Source organism: Manduca sexta, chromosome 18 (genome assembly GCF_014839805.1).
Source record: "Manduca sexta isolate Smith_Timp_Sample1 chromosome 18, JHU_Msex_v1.0, whole genome shotgun sequence".
NCBI classification, from domain to species: domain Eukaryota; kingdom Metazoa; phylum Arthropoda; class Insecta; order Lepidoptera; family Sphingidae; genus Manduca; species Manduca sexta.
The window spans coordinates 76,170-99,310 of NC_051132.1; the positions used below are offsets into that span (position 1 = coordinate 76,170).

A 23,141-nucleotide genomic window follows, 5' to 3' on the forward strand; every position below is an offset into this window, starting at 1 on the left:
TCTCATAGTCTTGTGAGACCGCAATCCAAGAGTATAGGACCAATGACTGCGTGTTTTCCGAGTCATGGGACTATCACACTCCATCAACTTGCCGACTCCGGGTTGCGACTGAGTAATTTTTAAGATGAAAAATCCAGTCGCAATCAGTTTTGGCCCGACTCGGAATCCGAACCCAGGAGTTCAAGGCGATAGTCGTATTCGTACCGCGTACTCATTACAACTACGCCATCGAAGCAGGCAGGGACAAACCATACTATCCATGCTATTGCATTTGGGGATTTATTTATGTAAAGATGAAAGTCGCAATACTCGGGAAGAAAACTCGCAAAATCCATTTTCGTCCACACATGACAAGAGAGAGTGGCAAATGAAAATTTATAAGCAAAATACCAATATTACTATTACAGGCTAGAAATCCACTGTTACCGATGTGGCGGACAGTGTCTGAAAAGGCGAGAATGCAATTTTTAGTTCAATGATTGTTTCCAATAAATTTAAAAGTAATTTAACTCTCTTGGACTATGGCTGGAAAAAGTAAACATAAGATTTTCGCAATTGTCATTTAAATTATTTAGTTTATTTAATACCAGAACATACAATATATAAAGTGCATATATAAATCGTAAGTTTTTTTGTTATATTATATAAAGAGAAAAACACATTAAGTACAATATTCTGTAATGTACATCAATACCTAAGGATAGGATATAGGTATAATACAATAAGTTTTCACGGAATAATAGCTCTTAGATATTAAAAGATTTATATTGTATTTCGCCGGCATGTAGCCTACGTGGTCTATGCATATAATAGACAATATAGGTACACCAATATGACAATATCCTAGTAATCCATTATGCAACCCAAATAATTAATATTTATTTATTAATGAGAAAGATTTGAAACAATAAAGCACCAAACATTTTGAATGATAATTTATGAATACAATAGTTTTACATACAATTGGTTTTTGCTAATAAATCGTTAATAAACTTGAACTTTTTTTATTGTGTTACTCGCTGCTTCGCCCGCGTGAAAAGTCTTCCTCACTACAAAAGTCCTTAAACATTGTAAGACGCCAGCGCAATCTAATTAAAGAAATCAGATTCAAAATATCATTTTTTTCCCATGGGCGCAAATTGCTGGGATACAAAGTAGCCTATCTTTTTCCATACGTCATGGTTTACCTATGTGCTAAATTTCATCCAAATTCATTCAGTGGTTACTGTGTTAACTTTTTAACAAACATCCCAACATTTTCACAATCTCTTGGTTGTATAAAAAGATAAAACTATAGTGGTAGCTATAATTTCCATACAATTTGATTTAAAAATATTTTATTCACGGTCCAATCAGGAACTAAGAATTTACATAATAGAGCATTGTTACTGCTTGCAATACGACTGAGATATCTTACTAGAAATCATTTATGTAGACTTGAAGGATATTATATAAATAGCATAATATAAAGTTATGTATGACTATGAAACTAATTATTTCATTTATATCATATTCCAATATCAATCAATGAAACTTTGATCTTATGTATATTATAGATATTTAGTCGAAATATTTCCATATTAATTAGCTATATTCAACATACTACATTCATAAAAGTAATCTACACATAAGTACATAACTCCAGGGTAATTATTTATTTAAAAAACCAGTATATATAATAATTAAAATGATTATTATGTAATACAACAATGGCACTGTATTATAAACTTATTGTGCCTCTGTGGGCCCTGGGCTAACGTTACTACTAGGAGGGATTAGGTCTTAGTCCACCATACTGACCTAGTGCAGATTGGCGATAAGTGGCGACAGCTTAGTTGGGTGTGGAACGGACTGCTGAGACAAATCTCTGCAGGTTCAAATCCTAAGGGCACACACCTCTTATTTTTCCGAAATTATGTGTGTATTCTTTGTATCTGAAGCAAAACAACCTAAGGAAACCTACACACCTGAGTTTTCTATAGGAATTTTTAGGGTGTGTTAAATCTACCAATCCATACTAGGTCAGCATGGTGAACTAAGGCTTAATCCCTACTAACTACTACTACCTCCTGAGAACAGTAGTAGAAGAGGCCCAAGCACAACAATGGAACAGTATATAATAAAGGGCTGATATTGTATTATTTATCATATATATACATTCCCTCAAAATTCTTATACAGAACTATTCAAGTATGCCAGTTTTCATAATGATTTCCTTCACTGTCAAAGCAAGCTATAACTTACAATGAATATACACATAACTTTAGAAAAGCCAGATGTTTGGGTTTCAAACCTACAGAACTTTATCTCCGCAGTCTGTTCCACTTCCAACTATTAACTGATAAAAAATATTGCTAAGGTGTTAATGTTTAACCAGAGTTTAAACTTGTCTTAGTTAAATTAACCGCTAACTGTACACAAGGCTGAATTCACCACTTATTGGATAAATGTGAAAACATAAAAGTGGTGCAGTATAAAATGGATTCACTAATACATACATGTTTATAACTAACAATACATCACAATAACATCTTTAGTAACATGTAAACTATTCAGTCTTCACAACATTCAAGCTCGGGAATAATTTGTATACTGGGCTGAACATAGTTATTGTTTTCTGACTGAGCATTCAATGTTACAGATCAATAAGTATGTTGAATAAAATCTTTAGCAACTTATTTTGCTTAGATTTGGAGCAATAACATAACAGTGAAGTTAACATATTTTTGTTGATTTATTCAATGTATTACACAATGCTTTGACAAGCATGAAGTAACTATTAAATAATTATGAAAGCTATAACTTTGAACAATCCAGTATATATTTGGTACATAATGAGCTGTATCCTTCAATTGTTTCTACCAATGCCCATCATATTCAACATTGTCAATTTTTCACCAACATCCCACTTTACCTACATATCGTAGTCTTACACACTGGGATACAATAACCTTAAAGGTTCGAACTTTCATGGATCATCATCAGAATCCAGTTCGTCCGAAGACTCCTCGGAAGATGTATCACTTGAATCTGATGATGTATCACTCTCATCATCACTTTCATCTATATATCTAGCATTATTCCTATTCAAATCGGGCAGGAGCGACATGGATGCCATACGCACTGCCACTTCATTTTCCATAATTTCTGTCTCTTCATGTTTCACCAATTGAGCTGCATGTTCATACTGTTCTAATTCCAAATCTAAATCTGCTTTCGATAGTTCAATATTAGCTATATTGTTACATAGTTCGTCCAGTTCCTCGCTTCGGCATTTTTGTAGGAACACTAAATAATCTTTAATGTAAAGTTGGTTCAATATGTATCTGGCATCATGACTTGTGTTAAACAGTTGGTGTATGTCAATTACACACTGGACTATGAATTTCTTGCCTCTGCGGAAGAGTGCTACAACATCATTTTTAACCTTCTTACACAGTTCAAAGTTTCTGAATATGGGGTATACTAACGCTCTTCTGTAACATGCTGTCAGAACTTGTTTTATATCATTAAACACACAGAACCAGCTGAGCGTAGATGAGAGCTTATTTACAGTCCAGCTTGACTCTATAGAGTCGTCATTGAGGGTTGTTCTTTTTTCATAGCAATATCCATATAGAATGTCAACAAGCCCTAATAACACCTGACGGTATTCCTTCTTAGTCAACAAATAATGCTTGTTCGGTAGCTCTTTCAGTAAGGACACCTCTTCCTCAGTAAATTCAACAGCCTTTTTCACTTCAGGCAGGTTCCAGAATGGGACCGCTGTTAAATACGGAGCCAGTAATTCCTCATCAAATAGATCAGCCAAATAATGATCAGAGGAGAACTTATCATTCTCATATTTTATTCTAAGGTCATGCCGATCAATTATTGAGACGCTTTCGGGCACTCTCAATTCAAATATCTGCGGAAATTCTGAGCCAATGTTGCTAAATTCAGTGGTGACTTTATTAGCAAAACCAAATGCGAAAGAATTGGAGTTATCGCATTCAACATCGTTTTCCAAAGTTATTCCGTCCTCTTCTAACATTTCTACTAAACCAGGGTTGATATCTGGTATATCTCGCGGTGCTAACAAACTCGTGATCATATCCAAATTCTCAAAGTGTTCCCCTGGTGTTTCTTTATCGAATGTAAGATTGAAATCACCCGAGTCACATGTATATGAACCTTTTGAGAAATCATTATCCACTATCCTTCCAGGCAAACGTAATCTTAAGAAATATGGACTTGAAACAAAAAGAAAATTTTCTCCTTCAACGTCGATCTCTGTATCTCCAAGGTTTGTGTATGGTGCATTTATATTAATAAAAATATGATTGTTGTCTTGGGATAATTTGAAACGTGGAGTTAACATCTTGGTTAGATTATGTGTTTACACCTGTCTCATTGAATTAATTAAAACACAAGCTAAATCTTATCTAAAGCACACCGTAACACGCGCTCATGCGTTTTTTTGGAGAAAAACTTAACCTGTGTTTCCACTTACGATTTGGATTTTACCCTAGATTTTATAAGAAAAGTCCTTGCACATCCCTCAAAGATTTAAAAAAAAAATCTAATCGGGAGAGTCATAATATATTAAGGTTATTACTAAACATCATCTTTTTATGAATTTAATAACGTAAAATAGGTATCTGAGTACAACTAGACCTTTTTTTATCTAACTACGGCGAAGCAAAGAAAGGTATTGATTTATACGATTTACTGTTTATGTCATTTATAAGCGATCCTTGCTATGGATAATAGAACAAAATATCGTAAAGAAAATTGAATACATTACATTTATAAGAAATGAACTGAATTTCATTTAAAACATTAGAGTGGTGAAATATTTAGCAATAAAATTAGAGGTATTTCCAAATAAAAGTTTTATTAAAACATTAAGTTTCATTTAATTCCAAATTCCAATAAATCCTTAACTACAGCAAATAAATCTTTTGATCTGTACAATATTAGGCTATTTCATCCTGAAGAAGAGTAAATTCCTCTTAGTGGTAACACTGCTGGAAATGTCAAAAACATTAGTGAAGTGGTGACTTCCGAATCAATGATTTAGTCGATTAGGTATAAGTAAGAAATTAATCATCGAGTCTCACTTAAAATAAAATATATAGGTACTACAAAATATCTCAAACAGAATACAGATCATTTATGACATGTTATATACATCCAAATGTCAGCACAATCATTGATTACACAAGTCGACAAAAAAAATTTTTTTTTTTGTGTTTCCGTTCTAATGCTTGAATTCTGATTCCAAACATCGAAAAACACTCGGATATCCATTTTTAACCCTTAAAGTTTGCTTTTGTCTGATTTATGTTGATAAGTACGTTTTGAAGATTTTAAATGATTCTTATGAGGAATAGGCGGTAGCATTTTGATCATTTTAATTGCAAATTGTGAATTATGTCTGAACGGCAGTAGTGAGTGTTTACTAGTCTATTACTATTTAAAAAAAGTATATTTGAATTGTAACAACCGACTTTTATGTGGTACTTGGTTAGAAAATGGCACCAAGAAAGTGTAAACAGAATGTTGATTAATTCTGTTTTATTTGCGGTGAATTTATTAAAGTAAGAAGTAAGAAATTTGCTTCGGCAACGATTTTGAAGCATTGCGAAGCCTATGACGCTTATTATAATCTTAAAATACGGAATCAAGATAAGAAATGGGTGCCTCACGGTGCTTGTGTTAATTTCAAATTGGAAAATATAATGTGAAAGTGAAACCAATATTAGAGCCTAAATAAATATTGATGCTCCCGTTACATATCAAGTTAGGGCTAATGAAGCAATTTCTGTAAGCTCTAGATCATAATTCTGAAGCTATTGAATATTTAAAGAGATTATTTCCCAAATTATCTGAAGCTAAAGTTAAAACTGGTATTTTCGTTGGACCACAAATAAAATAAATAGTGAGCAGCGATGATTTCACAAAATTCCTTATTGCTCACGAAAAATAATCCTGGAAGCGTCTGAAAGCAGTAGTCAATTGTTTTTTTTGGAAATCACAGAGTCGACAATTATGAAAAGTTCATTTAAACTATGCTTGAAAGTTTTAAATTGATGGGATGCAGAATGTCCCATAAACTCCATATGCTACATGCTCACCTGGACAAATTTAAAGATAATATGGGTGCCTATTCAGAGGAGCAGGGAGAACGTTTTTACCAAGATGTAATGGACTTTGAACGATATTACCAAGAGCAGTACAACGAGAGTATGATGGGAGATTACATTTGGGGATTAATACGCACACGAACATAAAAGATCCATTAAAAAAAAAACATTTTTGAACATGATTTTTGTTATTTTCTATTTGTTTGCTATTATTAGTCATAATTCTTGTATAAAAAGACTTTGATGTTCAATAAAAACTTTTTTTATCGTAATTTTAAATAAAATTACAGAGGAAGTATAAAAATTTGTATGTATTTTTTGAAACTTAGTAAAATTGCGCTAGTTTCTACAAAAGCAAACTTTGATCGGAACAGTTATTTTTTTATTTATTTGTAACATAGGAGAAACCAAAATTTCACATTCAGGAGCCAGACTCAAAAATCGTGTTGACCGGTGTTATTATAAAAATTATAAAAGAATGTCTGTATAGAATTTATGTTTTATTATATTTTTTAGTTGATTACCACTAAGAAAATATAAATTTTAAATTATTCGAGTGTTACGTTGATTAGAAAATATATACTGGCCTTACTATTGAGATTCCAGAACATCTACATTGATATAAACTCAGATTGGTATGTACAATTTAAATTTTTTATCCATTTATATATCTATTTTTATACTTACTAGCTTAAATAAGAATCGACGACATACAATAGTCGATGATATCGATATCTCAACGTGTTTTGTTATTGCATTGAAAGATGCCTGTTTAAATAATATACGGTGTATTTATAGATCCACGAACCATTTCAAAGAGGGTAACAACGCAAAAGAAAAAGGGATGTTATACGAACTAACGTAATTCCTAAAATAGATGCAAACGCAGGAAACACATTGTATAAAAATATTCTATTTTGGATCGAAAGATAACTTCGTGGGTGGGTTTTTACGTAGGAGTAAAGTTATTAGTCGGCCTTTCGCTTTCATTTGTGCAACTAGTTTGTTCGATTTCCTGTATGCAAGTGCGATGTTTAATTAATATGAAATAAATTATTATATTTTGATGTGTAAAACCTGAAATTACAATACATTGCGTTTTGTACTTTTTCGTAATGTTCGGGTGTCAAAATTGTTGACATTGACACATTGATCGAGAGAAAAAAACTGCAAACCGACGGGACGTTCAATCAAAACAAATAAACATTTATTTCTAATTCTTTCGTGAAAAGTATAACTCAACCGAATGTGACTATTTTTACAAATATATATTGTGTAATTACCATTTTTATTTTATTTTTGAAATGCCCATCGGCAGAAAACGCTGGAATCTTCATGGTAAGTAAACACAATTATTATGGTGTCAACTGTTCTTGCTTTAATGATTTTTTTACAACAAAGCTTATATATTAAGTGTGCGAATGCCATTTCTAATATAACACGTCCTAAATATAAATACTTGTGGCTGCAGACTTTATTTGACCTTGACCGCAACATAAGTATTACACACTTCTAAGGTGTTTATGTCCATAAGGTTATGGTTCTTCAAATGATACGCTCTCGTTCCAAACATTGATTTCTTCTCGGATTCAAAATATATTTGTTACTTACAAAAAATGCGATTTTTACTGTAAGTGATGGCTACATGACCTTATAAGGAAATGCATAAAACAGAAAATATGTATGACACTCTTGGAATAGGTTGATTTGTATATTACAATGTACAAACCAACCTATTTGGTAATAAATATTGAAATTATTTATTGGCAGGAGCAACAAAGCATAACAATTATTTACTTGGTTTGCTTTTAAGAAAATTATTAAGCACACCTATAATTACTTAAAATTTGATGTAATGGGAACAAAAAAAAACATATTTTACAAGGCTAGTTTACTATAATATTTCATTTTGAGCTCAAGAAATTGCAATAATGTTATCTTTGTTATCTTAAAATTCATTTATATATGAAACAAGTAAACCACCCCATTTTGATTAACAGCTTCACAATATTATAGGAACTTGACCATATTTTACTAGCCATATTCAATATACTCTATAATCAAATTTAATACAAACTTCAGTACTTATGATCTTTATTTTCATAAAAGTTGAGCAGGTTACCCAGCTTAGCAGTCCCCCTGCATTCATTTGTTACCAGTGTGGTGTCAAGGCAAAACATGGTTTATGCATCCTGATATCAACCATTTAAGGTATCTAATTATAGTAAAAAACACTCACAAAATGTTGCTGAGGTTGGAGTCAAACCTAAGAAATGCCTTGCAACAGTTTTTTTGACGCCTCTACATCAGAAAAACAACAAGTTGCAACCTAATAGTATACTTTTTAAATGTATCTTTGCTTCAGATGGACCACAAGGCTCTCTGCGACGCCTGCGTAATCAACTTGCAGAGGATGGTTGCGCTGAGTCCCAAGTGGTACTCGCTGAGCAACTCCTGGAAGAGAAATGTGGTTTGTAAAATATGATTACTATTTATTGTAGCTACCAACAGTAGGTAACAGTGGCAAGAGACAAAACCAGATTCCAACTGGCTTCCCTTTTGTAATTTATGTAAAATCATATAACATTAGAACAATTTCCAGACTTTATTTATTAATACTATTAAAAGCTTTATGCTGTGTCGGGTTCCCTTATGGAAAATTGCATCCTTTGCCATTTGTAAGTAATATGGATTTAAGTGAACACCGCTGCTCACAAATGCCTGCACACACAAATTGTGGCTGTTTGGGCTGAATTAAAGATAATGTAATGGAGATTTTATTTTGATAGAAAACTAGTTGACTAGAAAATTAATGCTTTAGTCTTTTGTAAATGTGTGCGAGACAATATGTGTATAACAATTAATGATTACAACATAACTTATACTAGGTTTATTTATAGAGTTAATTTCAAACTATTTCATTTCTTTTCACCATGTTTTACTAAGTATCATTCCTTATCACATACAATTTGTTTAACTTGTGTGGCTTTACTGGATAAGTAGTAAAGCCACATAAGTTGATAGTATAATAAGGCCATTTTAATATCCAGATTCGGAGATAATTAAACATAAGTAAATTTATCATGCAAATTTGTCTATTATTCATGTATGTGTAATTTGTAACGGAACAAATAATCTATGGGTGTAGAAATGGTACTAACAATATGCAGTGTTCTGTTGCATGTAATAAAGTCAATAAGAACTGATAAAATGTAGACACAGCTGAATTACTGTTCGTTACGAAACTAGGTTTTATAAATTTTCAAACCAGGATGTTTACTTGTCTTGTTCTGAATTTCTTTATTAATTCAGACAGAGATGTTATGCACTAATGAGTGTTTGAAGATTAATATTATAAAGAGGAATAGTTTAAAGGTTTGATAGGGTCTAATCTCTGGATCTATTGAAACGATTTTGAAAATTCTTTCACTACTAATAAACTACATTATACCTGAATGCTATAGGCTACTTTTTATGCCGGGAAAATATTTCAACTCGGAAAAAAAACACGGGGGCGAATGAGCAGGCAGAAGCTAGTATAGATGAATAACTGGGTAATTGCAGTTATACAGCCAGCTTAGCCTGTGGTTCCGTCTGCGTAAATATTTCTTTATGTAATGCATGGTGGTCGGGTAAAAGCGTGTAAATTTGTTTTGCGTCGATTCTACTATTGAGTCGTATAACGGTAGGTAGGAGTATAATATTGAAACAACAAAAATAATGTGCGCAAAACTGCAGATATCCGCAGATTAAAATCTAAGGCACACACATCAAACTTTTCGAAGTTGTTTGTGTATTGTTTATCAGTTATGTTCGCTTTAGAAGTAAATGAAAACTCGGTGAGGAAGTCTATATGCCTGGGAAAAAAAGCATTTTGATTGTATGTGAAGTCTGCCAACCCACACTAAGCTAGTATGGTGGATTAAGACCCTGTCTGTAGTACAGGAGGCCCATGTTTGTATAAATATTAACAAAAACAATAAAAAAAAACTTGCTGAATTACTTTCAGTACTATCTAAATCTATTGTTTGCGAGAGATGGCAATATTATATTTGTGGACATAATACAACGAAAAGACGGATTCTGTGCAGCTGTCGTCGGATACAAGGACCATAAAAAATAATTGGAAACCTTTGATAACGTTTGTAGGAAGTAATAAAAACGCTATGGATGTACTAAAATATCTAAAACGAATAAACTGATTGTGACGGCATTCTCATCGACGAATAGACTTTTTAAAGATTAAACTATGCTGGCTTTTATCCTGGAATAATACAACAAATCATTAAAAATGCCTAAATACTTCAAATTATAATGAACTAGCTTTTGCTCGCGGTTTCGCCCGCGTGAATGAGTTTTCCGGGATATATATTTTTTCGCCTTACTTGATAGGTACCGTTATATTATGACCCAAATTACACAAAATCATTATAAATTGTAGCATTTGTGTTATTCTGATGTATAACCAATATTACTGTAAAGTTTCATCCAAATCCGTTCAGTAGTTTTTTTTCGTGAAAGAGGATCAAACATACATCCATCCTCACAAACTTTCGCATTTATAATATTAGTAGGATACTTTCATTAAAGGCAAAGAGATGTGAAACTTATATTTCTACACGGTTATTTCAGAAATGGTATACATTCTCAGTGTAATTATATTTTTAATGACTACACCAAAATACGAAATCAAATTAATATTGAATTGTAGGCAATGACATTTTTCTTTTGTAGAATTAGAAGCAGACAAGATATCAAATTTCAAACAAGCACTAGAATGGTTGATATGTGCAACGGAACAAGCGCACCCTAAAGCCAGAAGAATGTTGAGAAGGTAAGTTTATACTTTATTTTTTATTTTTGCGCAGTTAAAAGTTAGTTGTTCTGCGCATTAAGAATTCCTCAAGAACACCTTCAAGTGCGTCCGTTTTATGTGTTTGGAAATTTCTTGGTCGTAGTCTTTGTGATGGCTATGGTAATCATACGTTCGTTCTTCAAAGTCAATTCTTCAAATAACAGTAATAGTCTTGATGGTTTAGGAAATCAGATCCATCCAAAAGAATGAAAAATTATGAATGGTACTTCTAATTAAAATTTGCGCTAGTTTTAGCATTCATCTTACAATTAGGGGATTAACGATTTTTGAAATAGCGTGGCATGAAACTTATTTAAAATTGAAATTAGGCTTTCGTTTATTGATCCTAACGATTAGATTAGCAACATTCTATTATGAATCGAGTCTAGCCTATCTAAATACGTAATTTTATCGCTAGCTATGTTGCAATACTGTAGCATTGCCCTCGAATTCGCGTAGGTTTGAGCATATTTTATTTCAGCATTTACATCATTGTTTAGTAATAGGATCTATTTTCAAGGTGAGACCTGCTTTTATGTCGTAGCGTATGTCCATGTCATTTGATATTTTAGAAAAATAAAACACTCGTCAAATAAAGAGTTCATTTTTGTCCCGTTTATACTTTGCAAATCAATAACTTCATTATTCTAATAGAATTCAGTGAATCGAAGCGTCACAACAACGGCACAATGAAATGAGGTAACTGTGTTGAATAATTCTCATACCGGGCGCAATGTAAACATAAATATGGTCTCGGCTCTCGTGCGAACACCGCTGTTCAGTTAACGAATATTCTAGAAATATTCATAAATGAATGGGAACGCAAACGACTTTGTGGCCTGGAGGATAAGATGGGATAAAGTGCGCGATGAGTTGCTAAGGGTGAAGTAAGGATTTCATTATATTAGTCAGTGACTTCACTTTTTACTTTAAACTATTCTGTTCGTAGTGCAACAATTTGGATTGTTTGAGGATCTTTTTTTCCACAATCATTCTAAAATCGGAATTAATCAGGAAATATAAAGTTTTTTGAACTCTTCGGATGTTTTATGTGTTTAGGTATCCGTGATCAATAATCCCAGACTTTAAAGGACGACTAGAAATGTTTTAGTTACATTTAAGTGAGTAAAAAAATGACTTGCAGGTGCATTAGAAGTGGTGTTATTGACGAGGATAGCGCGGCGATAGTTCGTGCCAAGTCGTGCCTTGCAGCCAGTCGACAGGAGATCGTCGCCAGGAAAGCGGCCAGAGATCTATTTGCCAGGTATTTGTTTTATACAGGGTCATTTTGACATCGCGTTACTAAATGAAACCACACACTTATCTACTTGGAAATAACACTTTACATTATGATACTTGAGCCGTACATGTAAAATAAAAAAAGGGGAGGTTTCGAAAAAAAATATATATTAATAAAAAGTAATTTTAATTTTACGCGCCCTAATGTCACTACTACTACTTTAAGGGAATTCGTCGCAGCGACAACATCATACTTTCTGTCTGAAATACATTCACGCAGACGCCATATTCGCATTAAACAATAAAATGATCAAAAAATCAGAAAACTAAAACCATGAGTTTTGGTGAAAATATTCGTTATTAATGGATGATTTTTGGCACAATGTCAGCAACGGTGAAGACGAGTATGTGGTTTCGTTTAGTAACGCAATGTCAAAATGACCCTGTATAATATATTTTTTTTATATGACCCAGTGATAATTCGGTGTGTTTTCATAAAAACATCCTATTAACCGCTCTGGTTATTGCTTCGTTGATACCAATTGAATTTTACCTTTAGCACTAATGATGATGTTTAGTTTTTTGAAGTAGTGTCATAAAAAGACGGCCATTTTGTAACAAATATTTAATTTACATCGATTACTACAAATGTCATAAGAATCATCCTATCCCATTAATAAGCAATTAAGATTAAATATTTATTTATATTATGTTTACAGTTAAATTATGTATGAAGTGATGTGTAAAAATATTATGTTTGAACTTTATGAATATTCCACCTTTAAGTCCTATAATTATAGTGGATTTCTCTTGCTACATTTATATCCAAGGTTTTAAATTAATGAAGAGATTCTGTAATGGCTATATTTTTTTTTATTTGTCACCATACAATAGTAAGTTGATCTTTTATAAACACAAACCACTCCAACCCGCTTAGGCTCCGTACACGTCACTATGCCGTTTGTGTTCGTTTCAATTCCGTACTCATGACCCGGATGCAACATATATTATTTTCATAATTTCGAACACCGAAAGGCTATATAATAATATGAGCCCTGTATTATATACCGTCCCATTGCTGGGCACCGGCCTCCGCTTCTATGGAGGGATTAGGCCTTAGTCCACCACGCTGGCCTAGTGCGGATTGGTAGACTTCACACACCCTCGAAATTCCTATAGAGAACTTCTCAGGTATGCAGATTTCCTCACGATGTTTGCCTTCGTCGTTAAAGCAAGCGATAATTCACAAAGAATATAAACATAATTACTTTAGAAAAATCAGAGGTGTGTGCCCTTGGGATTTGAACCTGCGGACATTCGTCTCGGCAGTCCGTTCCACACCGAACTAGGCTATCGCAGCTTTTTTTTAAAAGGCTTAATTAAAATAATTTGTTAGTTTATCGAACGGCGAGGAATACATAACGACGGCGCAACTGGAGCGACGCATCCGTGAGATTTGCAGCACCACGCTACGGAAGGAGCCCGACGATACCGATTCGCCGGATGATGATTCACCAGGTATAAGTCAATAATGATGCCCGATATTTAGACTAGACTAAGAAGTTGACAGTAAAAGGATGTGGTAAAATATATTTTGTATTCGTCCGGATGCCAACCATCGTACAAAAGATTTAACCCACAATAATGGCTCGCTTAAATGTGTCGCGTTCCGGGATCAGTCTTTGTATATCCGGTTCAAATAGGCCGGCATATTTGTGTCGACTGACGAGGGTTAACATTTTCCGACAGTCAAAATTCTGCCTGGTGCAGTTCGGTCAATAAGCAATGACCATATTAAAAAAAGAATAGCTTAATAAGGTAGTTAGACGAAGTTTTGAGTCTTATCCTCAAGCTTAAAACCTTAAATAATAACTGTCTCCTTGTGTTTAACTTAACTCGACGAACAGAATATTGCTAGAGTTTATTTTTCTTTTAATCAGTTTACAAAGTTTGGTATATGATTTCACAAACAATTAAAAAATCATTATCTTACCAGTGGTCATCAATTGGAGTGACAAAGAGGGCAAGTTTCCGCTTTTCCAATTCAATAGAAAGGTTTATAAATCATCTATAAAATATATAAGTATACATAGGCATAATGAACATAGGCGTAGTTAGGAATAATTTATACATAGTGATATACAATATCTTTAATATGTTGTATGAATTTGTTTGTAGAAGAGCATGCGTTAGACGGTGCCCAGGCGTTGGAGCCGTCGCATCTCCAGGCCGGCGATCAAATCCATAGCAATGGCACAATACGAGCGTCCCCCTCGCCGGAGGAAGGTAATCTTCTCTTACTAATAGTACTAACTTTCGCCTTACTTCTTATTTATACTATTATAATGTTTGTTAGAAGTAAACGTTGTAAATGTTGAACTACTAATATAATTTAGGCCGGTAATTTGCACGCGTGGAATATTTAAATTTTTTGTCTGATTTATTAAGTAGATCGCGCTGGTGTTGACAGATAACGTTATGGATCTAAATTCTACAGTGATTTAGGATTTTTTGTAGCGGGAAAAGGTTTTCACACGGGCGGAGCCGTGGGCAACACCTAGTTCATACTTTACTACATTAATAGTGAAAAAAATAAAAAATAAATATTTTTCTTTTCAGAATATCCGGACACGTGCTCTCCAAGCGATGATATTCGTAACTTAACGGTCGATAATTTAGTGTCGGCCGCAGTCGACTACTGCCAAGGCGAGCTGCCGCTGGTCAGCTACGAGCTAACGCTCACAGACCCGAGCGTGAAGGCGTTAGACCACATTCCATTACTCCAGCGGGCCTTCCTACACCCCCTAGTTTTCATACAAATATTATATTTCAAATTATTGTATTATTTCGGATCGTTTTCGTTTCGATTGTCCCATATCGAACTTTCCTTGCTCCTCATCGCTTACTTATTCGTCAGCGCGGATAGCTTGTATCACCTAGTACCTTTAGTTTTATACTACGTCAGTTTTGTCGTGATGGTTGTGTGCACTTTCAAAATGTTGCACGCGAAGCGACAGTTTATCGACTTCAGAAAATGGTCTGGACTGTTCCTAAGGTATAGTGATGGCAATTTGCAACCTGACGAATCGGAAAATTTGTTTGTGAGGAACAATTTGGCGCCATTTTTCCAGTTCTTTCTGGCTTTGTTCATCAATTTGTTTTTGTATCCGTTTATTGCCACTCAATGGGTTCCGTTCTCGGAATTTTGTGTTCTATCGTTCTTTTTGATGTTTTTGACTCTTTTCTCCTTCGGTACTAATGGCGCCCATTACCCAGATATGTTGGCTCTGGCGTCGTTTGGAATTAATGTTCTGGCAAAATATCCTTACGAGAAAGACACTGTGGTTCATCAAGGTTGGAGGTTCCTCGACCTTCACATATCGAATTATCCGTCTTATATACTTGGTAATAGTATCGAATTTTGTTTGAACGCTCGCGCACTATTCACTCTACTGATTCCTGTTACTCTGTTCCCAATGGCGCGTCGTAGTGAATGGCAAGGTTTCTTCAAACATGTTCTGCCGCATTGCGTTACTTTGAGTTGGTTGCAAATGTTCATTCTGTGTTCTCATGGATGTACTACATATGGGCTTATAAGAGGGACATTGGCGTTAGTCTGTTCATTCCTATTTCTTCCCCTGATCGGTGTGGCTACGATAACTTTGCCTATATTTGCGTTCCTGCAGTATATTACTTTGCCTAAAATAATGTATGCAGCGTCGGTCGTCACGTGGTTGGGTGCTAGTTTGACCGTAACGTGTTTGCTGTCTAAATCGGAGACTACCAAGAAGTTTGTCACGCCATTTCAAGTAAGTAGATTTTTTATAATTTAGATGTGAATGAATAACATTCAACACAATTTAAATAGAATAGTCAGCATTTATAAAAAATAAATACTATCACATGAAAGTATTATGTTAAAAAGTTTAAACTTGCATTTATACCAGTCCAAATTACTTCAGGGCATGTTTCACAATATTTAAATAAATTTTGTCAGCCAATCAACCTATTACACAACAAATGTAGGTAGTACTTGTGTACGTTTTGGGAGCACATATTTTAACACCGTATCTTTTGTATTTGGATGTATTATATTTTAATTTGAAGTGTAGCATTAACTTAGATTACGTGCAACGGGCTCTTAATAAAAAAAAATATCTTTATTATTTGCAGCTAGCGGTGGGACTCCTAACACTCATCTTCTTCGGAAACCAATTCATTGTGAAAATCCAAGATGACGGCCTCCCATCGGGACTTATCGAACTGATCGGCGAAGAGAAGTCCAGCATCAAAAACCTTCTCAAAAACGAATTCATAACAGACTACGAAGACAACACTTACCACATCAACTGGGACGATTATTATGCTCATTGCAACAACCCATCTTGGACGGATTATAATATCGCAGCGACACAGATCAAATGCTCGGTACTCGAAGGTGCCAACGTAAACTGGGAGGGTTATATCAAGGAGGTAAACTTAATCAATGTGAAGAATAAGTGGAACGATTTCGCGTCATGGTTACCGGGCTTCTTGCAAGAATACTTCAAATGTTATTACGGCGAGGAATATTCGAGTTTGTGTAGCAGTGCAGAGAGTTTACAATCCGGTGACGAGTGCGAGTTTGCGAGGAGCGTTGCCAGACAGAGCGGCAAGACGTGCCATTTGGATAATTTGAACGAGTAAGTGTTTTTGATTTATTTTTATAAACAAACGAAATATAACGCCTTTATGCCAGAAGGGGTAGGCAGAGGTGCAACCAAGACACCCTTTTTCATCTTTGTGTCCCATGACATGATAGGGGCGAGCCTATTGCCATGTCGGGCACAAGTTCCAGCCTCATCCAAAGAAGAACCGGCCGACCTGGGATTCGAACCCTGGACCTCAAAGGGGTGTCATTAGTACGCAATTCAACTATAACACTGAGGCATGATTTATCTTTATATAGTTGTAATAAATAGGATTTTAAAGGTCGGTACAACATAATTTTCAAGTATGTTGGAACAATTTGTCAGTTAAAAAGTCTGACATATATTTTACGATCAAAAAGTAGATTTTTGATAAACTTTTTATGGTGTGACAAATTTAATTGATATTTTTTCTCCATTATTTTCAGATACACATATGAAGTAAAACTAATGATGGAGGCGAGCGGCGGTTTACTGAAACGTCATGCAGAAATTTCAATAATATTCAACGATTTTTTTACAAATTTCACCCGTTTATTAAGAGCGAACGACAAAGTTCGATTCAAAGGAATACTAACAAACGAAAATCGTCCTTATAATATTGGCGCTAAGGACCTGAATATAAAGGGATATGAGATTAATTGTTTAGAATGTAAGGAAGCCAGAGGTACGGTGACAACAAAGACCCCGGTTCTGTCGAAGTTCTCAGAGTTGTGCAAGACCGTCGTTAACGACTGTGTGGTGTCTACGAAGAATGTTTTAAATTTCCTGTTAAATCCAGTGATTGTTTTTAAATAAATGGTTGTGGATTGTGTTGTTGATTTGGAATTTTAGATTTTTGCACTAAATAGTAAATTGCAAAGGATATGAGTTTTTGGTATGTAACAATCTTTCGAAAAACCAAAAGTATGTTTATTTCGTAGTCATAGAGAATGAGGAAGTTGTAGGTACTCTCGGAATGTTTACGACTCTGAAGAGAGAGATGGAGATTGTTCGGTTATACCTGTCTGTCTTTGTCGTTTCTGCAAGTCTGGGCCCTACGTTAGTCTTATACTGTGATTTTATTTATCTAAGCGCTAATTTATCAAAGTCAAAATCGTTCATCAAATAAAATATAACCCGACAATATAAAAGTGACAAATACTGTCATTTGTAATTCGTTTGTTTTGAAGTTTATTCTGCGAATCAATTTTATTTGATAATTAAAGAACCAGTTTTAATTTTGTCCGTATTCACTGCACAGCTGGCATTGGAGCTATCAGTTCAATCTCTATCGACCGATTTCAATAAAATAAAAAATTGACAAAAAGTCTTTATTCTGATTGGTCAAATTTAGCGATCGATTGAAAAAAAAATTGAAATCGCCGTAAAATGGTTTATTCTTCATTAATAATATAGAAAAAAGACGTTATTCACTAAGGGCTTGTTTTGGATAAAGACAAATCAGTGAGTGCAGGAAAAGTCTCTAAGAGCCTCTTTTACAATATTCAAAATGCTACGACATATCTCGGAATCTTCGGAATTTTGAATCATAACCGGGTTTCAGGCTTAATAAACTAACTAACGTACTAAGAAATAGAGTTGAGATTATCTCAGAGAAAAATATATTGTATACTGTCGATACTATTTGATCTCCATACAGTTTTATGTATGTAACCTTGTTAGTATTATATTTTACATTTCATTAATATTCTAAGTACTTGCCATTAATTTCCGTAATTACGAGTATAGAATAATTATTAGTATAAGTCATATAGAATATGTATGTGTGTATATTTTATAGAATCATTTGAATTGAGAAAAAATAAATGTATAGTTTATATATTGAGTGTATTTTCACATTGAAATATGTGGCCTAATTATAAATAAACAGTTGTTAGTTAAAATACTAAATTGGTTTTTATTGGTTTTGTCTAACCTGTAGTTCTTCAGTAAAATGAATCCATGTTTATTGTCGAGCGATAGTTTCATGTAAGTATGTTAAGGGCCGGCAAACAAGTAAGTTACTATGGCAATAAAATATTTTGACCGAATATTTTATTACTGTAGGTTTTTTATTGCTTTGAATGACGAGACGAGCTTACTGTTCGCCTGATGGTACGCCATTCGACCGCCCATAAACAGTAGATACACCATCTAACATCTTGAATTACAAAGTAGGTATTGTTTGGTATGCCACTGCGCTCGCTATCCTGAGACATGAGATGTTAAGTCTTATTATGTCCAGTAGTTACATTGGCTTCATACTAGTATTACCTACATACTGCTATTGGACTGGGTGACGTAGTTCTAATTGTGTACACAATATGAGTACGACTACTGCGCTGAGGTCCTGGGTTTGAATCCCGGGTCAGGCCAAATCGTCACTGGGGTTTTTCATGGTAAAAAAATTACTCAGTCACAGCTCGGAGTCAGGAAGTTGGCGGTGTAATACCCCTGTGTTTCGGAAATCACGTAAAGCCCTTGATCCTCCGTCTGATCTGACCTAATTGCTGTCTCAACGAACTATTAGAGTGAAGGAACAGAGACTGCACCTATGTATTGCGCTCACACTTGTGCACTATAATGTCTCTAACTTATCTTGTTGATCTCCGTTGAGATTGACCGCCGTGGCAGAAAATTTGGGTAGAAGGATTTTATTTTCACATTGTAATTATCACTATTTACTTTAATTTTAGATACTAAAATATGGAAGCGTCATCGTAAATTACTAAGCCCGGCATTTAGCCAAAAAGTGTTGGATGGATTCTTGGTAATCTTCAACAATCAGTCAAGAAAACTGGTTCTTGAATTCGCCGATAAAGTAGAAAAAGGTCCGTTTGACCACTCTTATTATGTCAACGAAGAGGCTTTGGAAAATATATGTAGTGAGTATAAATTACCAAAATAACTTAGACCCAGTAAATGTTAGGGCTTATTTATTATTTTAATTCAATTAAGATACGAAGGCATGTAAATGTTCACCTATTTGTTAAGATTAAATATAGATTTGTTTTTACTATATGGTAAACGTCTCAGATAGAAAATATAATAAGTTATATCCATCTAATTTATTGCAAAATATTCCAAATAATTACTAACCAAAATTATCACTTTCATGATAAAACGAAAGCTGTTATGGTAGTTTATGCAGTGTTTTGATTGCACTCCATTTTTCCATTTTTCGGAATAGGTTTATAATGTTGATATTTCAATATAGATTTTGAATTTTAGAAACGTCTTTCAGAATAACGGAAAATGAAATGGTATTCGATGAGGCGTTGTACATGAAGTCGGTTTAAAGGATGCTTGGTATTATCACAAAGAGATTCCAAAAATTCTGGATGCATTTAGATTATGTTTATAGTTTCTCAAGGTAATATTATATATATTACCTTGAGAATATATAATATATATATATATATATATATATATTAGATATAGCAAGACCAAGATAATATAGTCAAGTACTTGAAAGATACATTCGATGCGGTAATTACGCTTTATAAGTTTTAGAAAAAACTCACTAAATTTTAAAATGAGAACGAAATAAATTTACGGACTATTTACATATAAGACAATATTAGATATTTTGAATAATTATTTATACCTATTATGCATTCAATTTGAAAAAGACAACGAAAATTGACGATTCAGTTGTACCAAAACTATTTTTTAACAATCATAGTAAAAGCGGCGATAGCCTAGTTTGATATGGAACGGGCTTCTGAGATGAATGCTCGCAGGTTCAGAATTCAAGAGCACACCCCTCTGACTTTTCTAAAGTAATGTGTGTATTTTTTGTGAATGGTCACTTGCTTCTGCGACGAAGGAAAACATCGTGAAAAACCTGCACACCTAAGATGTTCTCTATAGAAATTTTAAGAGTATATGATCTAACTACCCGCACTAGGTCAGTGGGGTGGACTAAGGCCTAATACTTCTGATTATTAGCGGAGGCCCGTGTCCAGCAGTGGGACAGCACACAATACAGCCTAGCTGATATTATATATATAAAGAGTATTGTTTATAACAATTATCGGATATAGCGTCCAGATTAGATGATTTCTTCAATTTCATTATACTGTATGGACGGTTTATACTGTACGCACATTATTTTTAAAAAGTATTCAGTATGTCAAATTCTTACAACAGAAAAAGAAACTCAGTAACCCCATTTATATATTTTTACGATACTAAATGTGTTTGGTAAAACAGACAGAGATGTTCAGAAAGGCGACTTGTCGAAGTTAGTGTATTTAGAGGCTGTAATCAGACTTTACGCATGTATACTATCACTCCGGCGATACTAAGACATGTAGAAGAAGACGTGAAATTAAGTGAGTATTTTTTAAAACTTGCTTTAGCTCACCGGTTCATTTGTGTTAACGACAGTTATGATACGTCAAAATAATTTGTAAGATAAATAATTGTTATTATTACTAAATTACATTTACGTCACTTTCTAACTACGATCATTTTAATATAAGGATAAAATTAAATAAATTCGTTTATAAACTTTTTTATATTTTTTTTTATTTAACAGAAAATTACATAATGCCGGCCGGCAGTAGTTGTATATTATTTGTGTCTGGACCTCATAGGCATTCAATATGGGGCCCAGATGTAAACGAATTCAGGCCAGAAAGGTGGTTAGACGCGAATGCTTTTGGTGATCCGAAGTCTGCTATTTACAGGGCTTTCGCCGCCTTTGGTATTGGAAGGAGATTGTGTCTGGGTAAGTTTTTTTTTACTCGGGTATTTAAAAAGTCAGAAATAACTCATTATCTACTCTGAAGTATAATCGGAAAGCCATTGCATATTTGCCTTATAGGTTATTTTTTTTATGTGCGTTGCTCGCCCCCTATCAGATCATGGGACGGAATACATACGGAGAAAAGTGGGTGCACTCTGCCTTCGGAGATAAAAGCCAGCTGTGTGCTGTCAGTATCTCCACTGCATATCTGATAGTAAACAGAGTAGAGTAAAGGTAGTGTGAACTGACTGGAGATGTTTATCCCTCGCCAGTCAATACAAGTATGCCGATAATTTGTTCCACATTGGCTATTTCTAATTCCAAATAACGTCATTGTGATGTGCTCTTTGCATCAAACCCGCCACGCCGAGCTAACGGCATAAGTCAGAGTTAGTCGCCGTCACACTTCTTTGCAAGTTGAAAAACTTAATTGGCTCGAAATAAGCAAGGTTACTTTGACAATTAGCGATTGGAAAGTCAGTGGGTAGTCGGCGGAGCGAGTCTTCGACATAATTCTGCCAAATAAGGACACCAGCTGTCGCCGAACTGCGTCAGCGTGGGTTTAGGGTGTAGAGCAGTTATAAAAAATATTATAAAGTATAATTTACTGACCGCCTTAATTGCGTAGTTGTGTTGCGTGCACGAATCGACAGATCTCTGAGGTGAGTTTAAAACCCGGGTCCAGCAGTGATATTTAGTTTTTCTGCTCAGTATCGACCTGTAGTCTCGAATATGTGTCGGATATGGCGATAGGCTCGCCTCCTATTAGCCGCCTCCTCCTCCTAGACGAAGCACATAATAAAAAGAGAGTGCCCTCGTTGGTCCCCTACCTAGCCTTTGGATACTGAAGTTTTGATGAGAGTTTTATATATGTATTTTAGTATAATTTGCGTATTGCTCATAGGAGTCTTTGAAGAATATAAATATTTGTTTTTAATTGCAGGTAAAACCTACTCTGTGATGTCATTGAAGATTGCTATCTGCCATTTACTACGACGATATGTAATTATGTCAGACATTTCCAAACTTGAATTGAAGGTAGATCCTCTACTGAAAGCTATATCTGGACATGAGATTACACTAGAATATAGAAAATAATATTTTTTATAAGGTCGGATCAAGAAGCCTTTCTTTTTTAATTTTGTGAATAACAACTTACATTAATGCATGAATAATGTGGAACGGAATATAAAAATCTAATGAAATCAAAAAAATAAATGCGTTGAGCGATCCTTTTCATTTTGTTGTATTTTTTCGAACGTTATTCTAATTCTTTTACGTCTAACATTTTTAAAAAAATGTTTGATTAAAAATTTGTGCCAAAAAAAGAATACTAGGTAAATATGTGTTGGAAAACTGATCAGTTTGCAAGAATTTCCATGTAGGTACCAATGAATATATATTATGTACATTCAATCATGAAATAGTCGAAATAATAAAAAATAAAACCATTCGATTATTTAAACCCAAAATCTCACGGTTTCAACCCAAATCCA

General features: G+C 34.2%; 3 protein-coding genes across 7 annotated transcripts; 2 read left to right on the plus strand and 1 right to left on the minus strand.

The window, feature by feature from the left end:
• Nucleotides 1-661: 661 nt before the first annotated feature.
• LOC119189692 (protein SHQ1 homolog) lies at nucleotides 662-4,493 on the minus strand. Its single transcript, XM_037440065.1, has one exon. The coding sequence runs from the start codon at nucleotides 4,358-4,360 to the stop codon at nucleotides 2,969-2,971; it is 1,392 nt and encodes a 463-aa protein (XP_037295962.1). The 5' UTR covers nucleotides 4,361-4,493; the 3' UTR covers nucleotides 662-2,968.
• Nucleotides 4,494-7,029: 2,536 nt separating this feature from the next.
• LOC115443358 (wolframin) lies at nucleotides 7,030-17,738 on the plus strand. 5 transcript variants are annotated; one of them, XM_037440015.1, is made up of 9 exons: nucleotides 7,030-7,466; nucleotides 8,497-8,598; nucleotides 10,863-10,962; nucleotides 12,128-12,247; nucleotides 13,619-13,740; nucleotides 14,398-14,508; nucleotides 14,842-16,031; nucleotides 16,396-16,904; nucleotides 17,339-17,738. In XM_037440015.1, the coding sequence occupies exons 1-9, from the start codon at nucleotides 7,433-7,435 to the stop codon at nucleotides 17,706-17,708; spliced, it is 2,658 nt and encodes an 885-aa protein (XP_037295912.1). In that variant the 5' UTR covers nucleotides 7,030-7,432; the 3' UTR covers nucleotides 17,709-17,738. The 5 variants fall into 5 exon arrangements, with proteins under 5 accessions (XP_037295912.1, XP_037295911.1, XP_030024586.2 ...); XM_037440014.1 differs by having other exon boundaries at nucleotides 7,031-7,466; nucleotides 8,494-8,598; XM_030168726.2 differs by having other exon boundaries at nucleotides 7,031-7,466; nucleotides 8,494-8,598; nucleotides 14,401-14,508.
• A 3,703-nt stretch (nucleotides 17,739-21,441) lies between these two features.
• LOC115443374 (cytochrome P450 94C1-like) lies at nucleotides 21,442-22,866 on the plus strand. Its single transcript, XM_037440271.1, has 2 exons — nucleotides 21,442-21,627; nucleotides 22,589-22,866. Exons 1-2 carry the CDS (start codon nucleotides 21,447-21,449, stop codon nucleotides 22,741-22,743), a joined length of 336 nt encoding a protein of 111 aa, XP_037296168.1. The 5' UTR covers nucleotides 21,442-21,446; the 3' UTR covers nucleotides 22,744-22,866.
• Nucleotides 22,867-23,141: the final 275 nt, after the last annotated feature.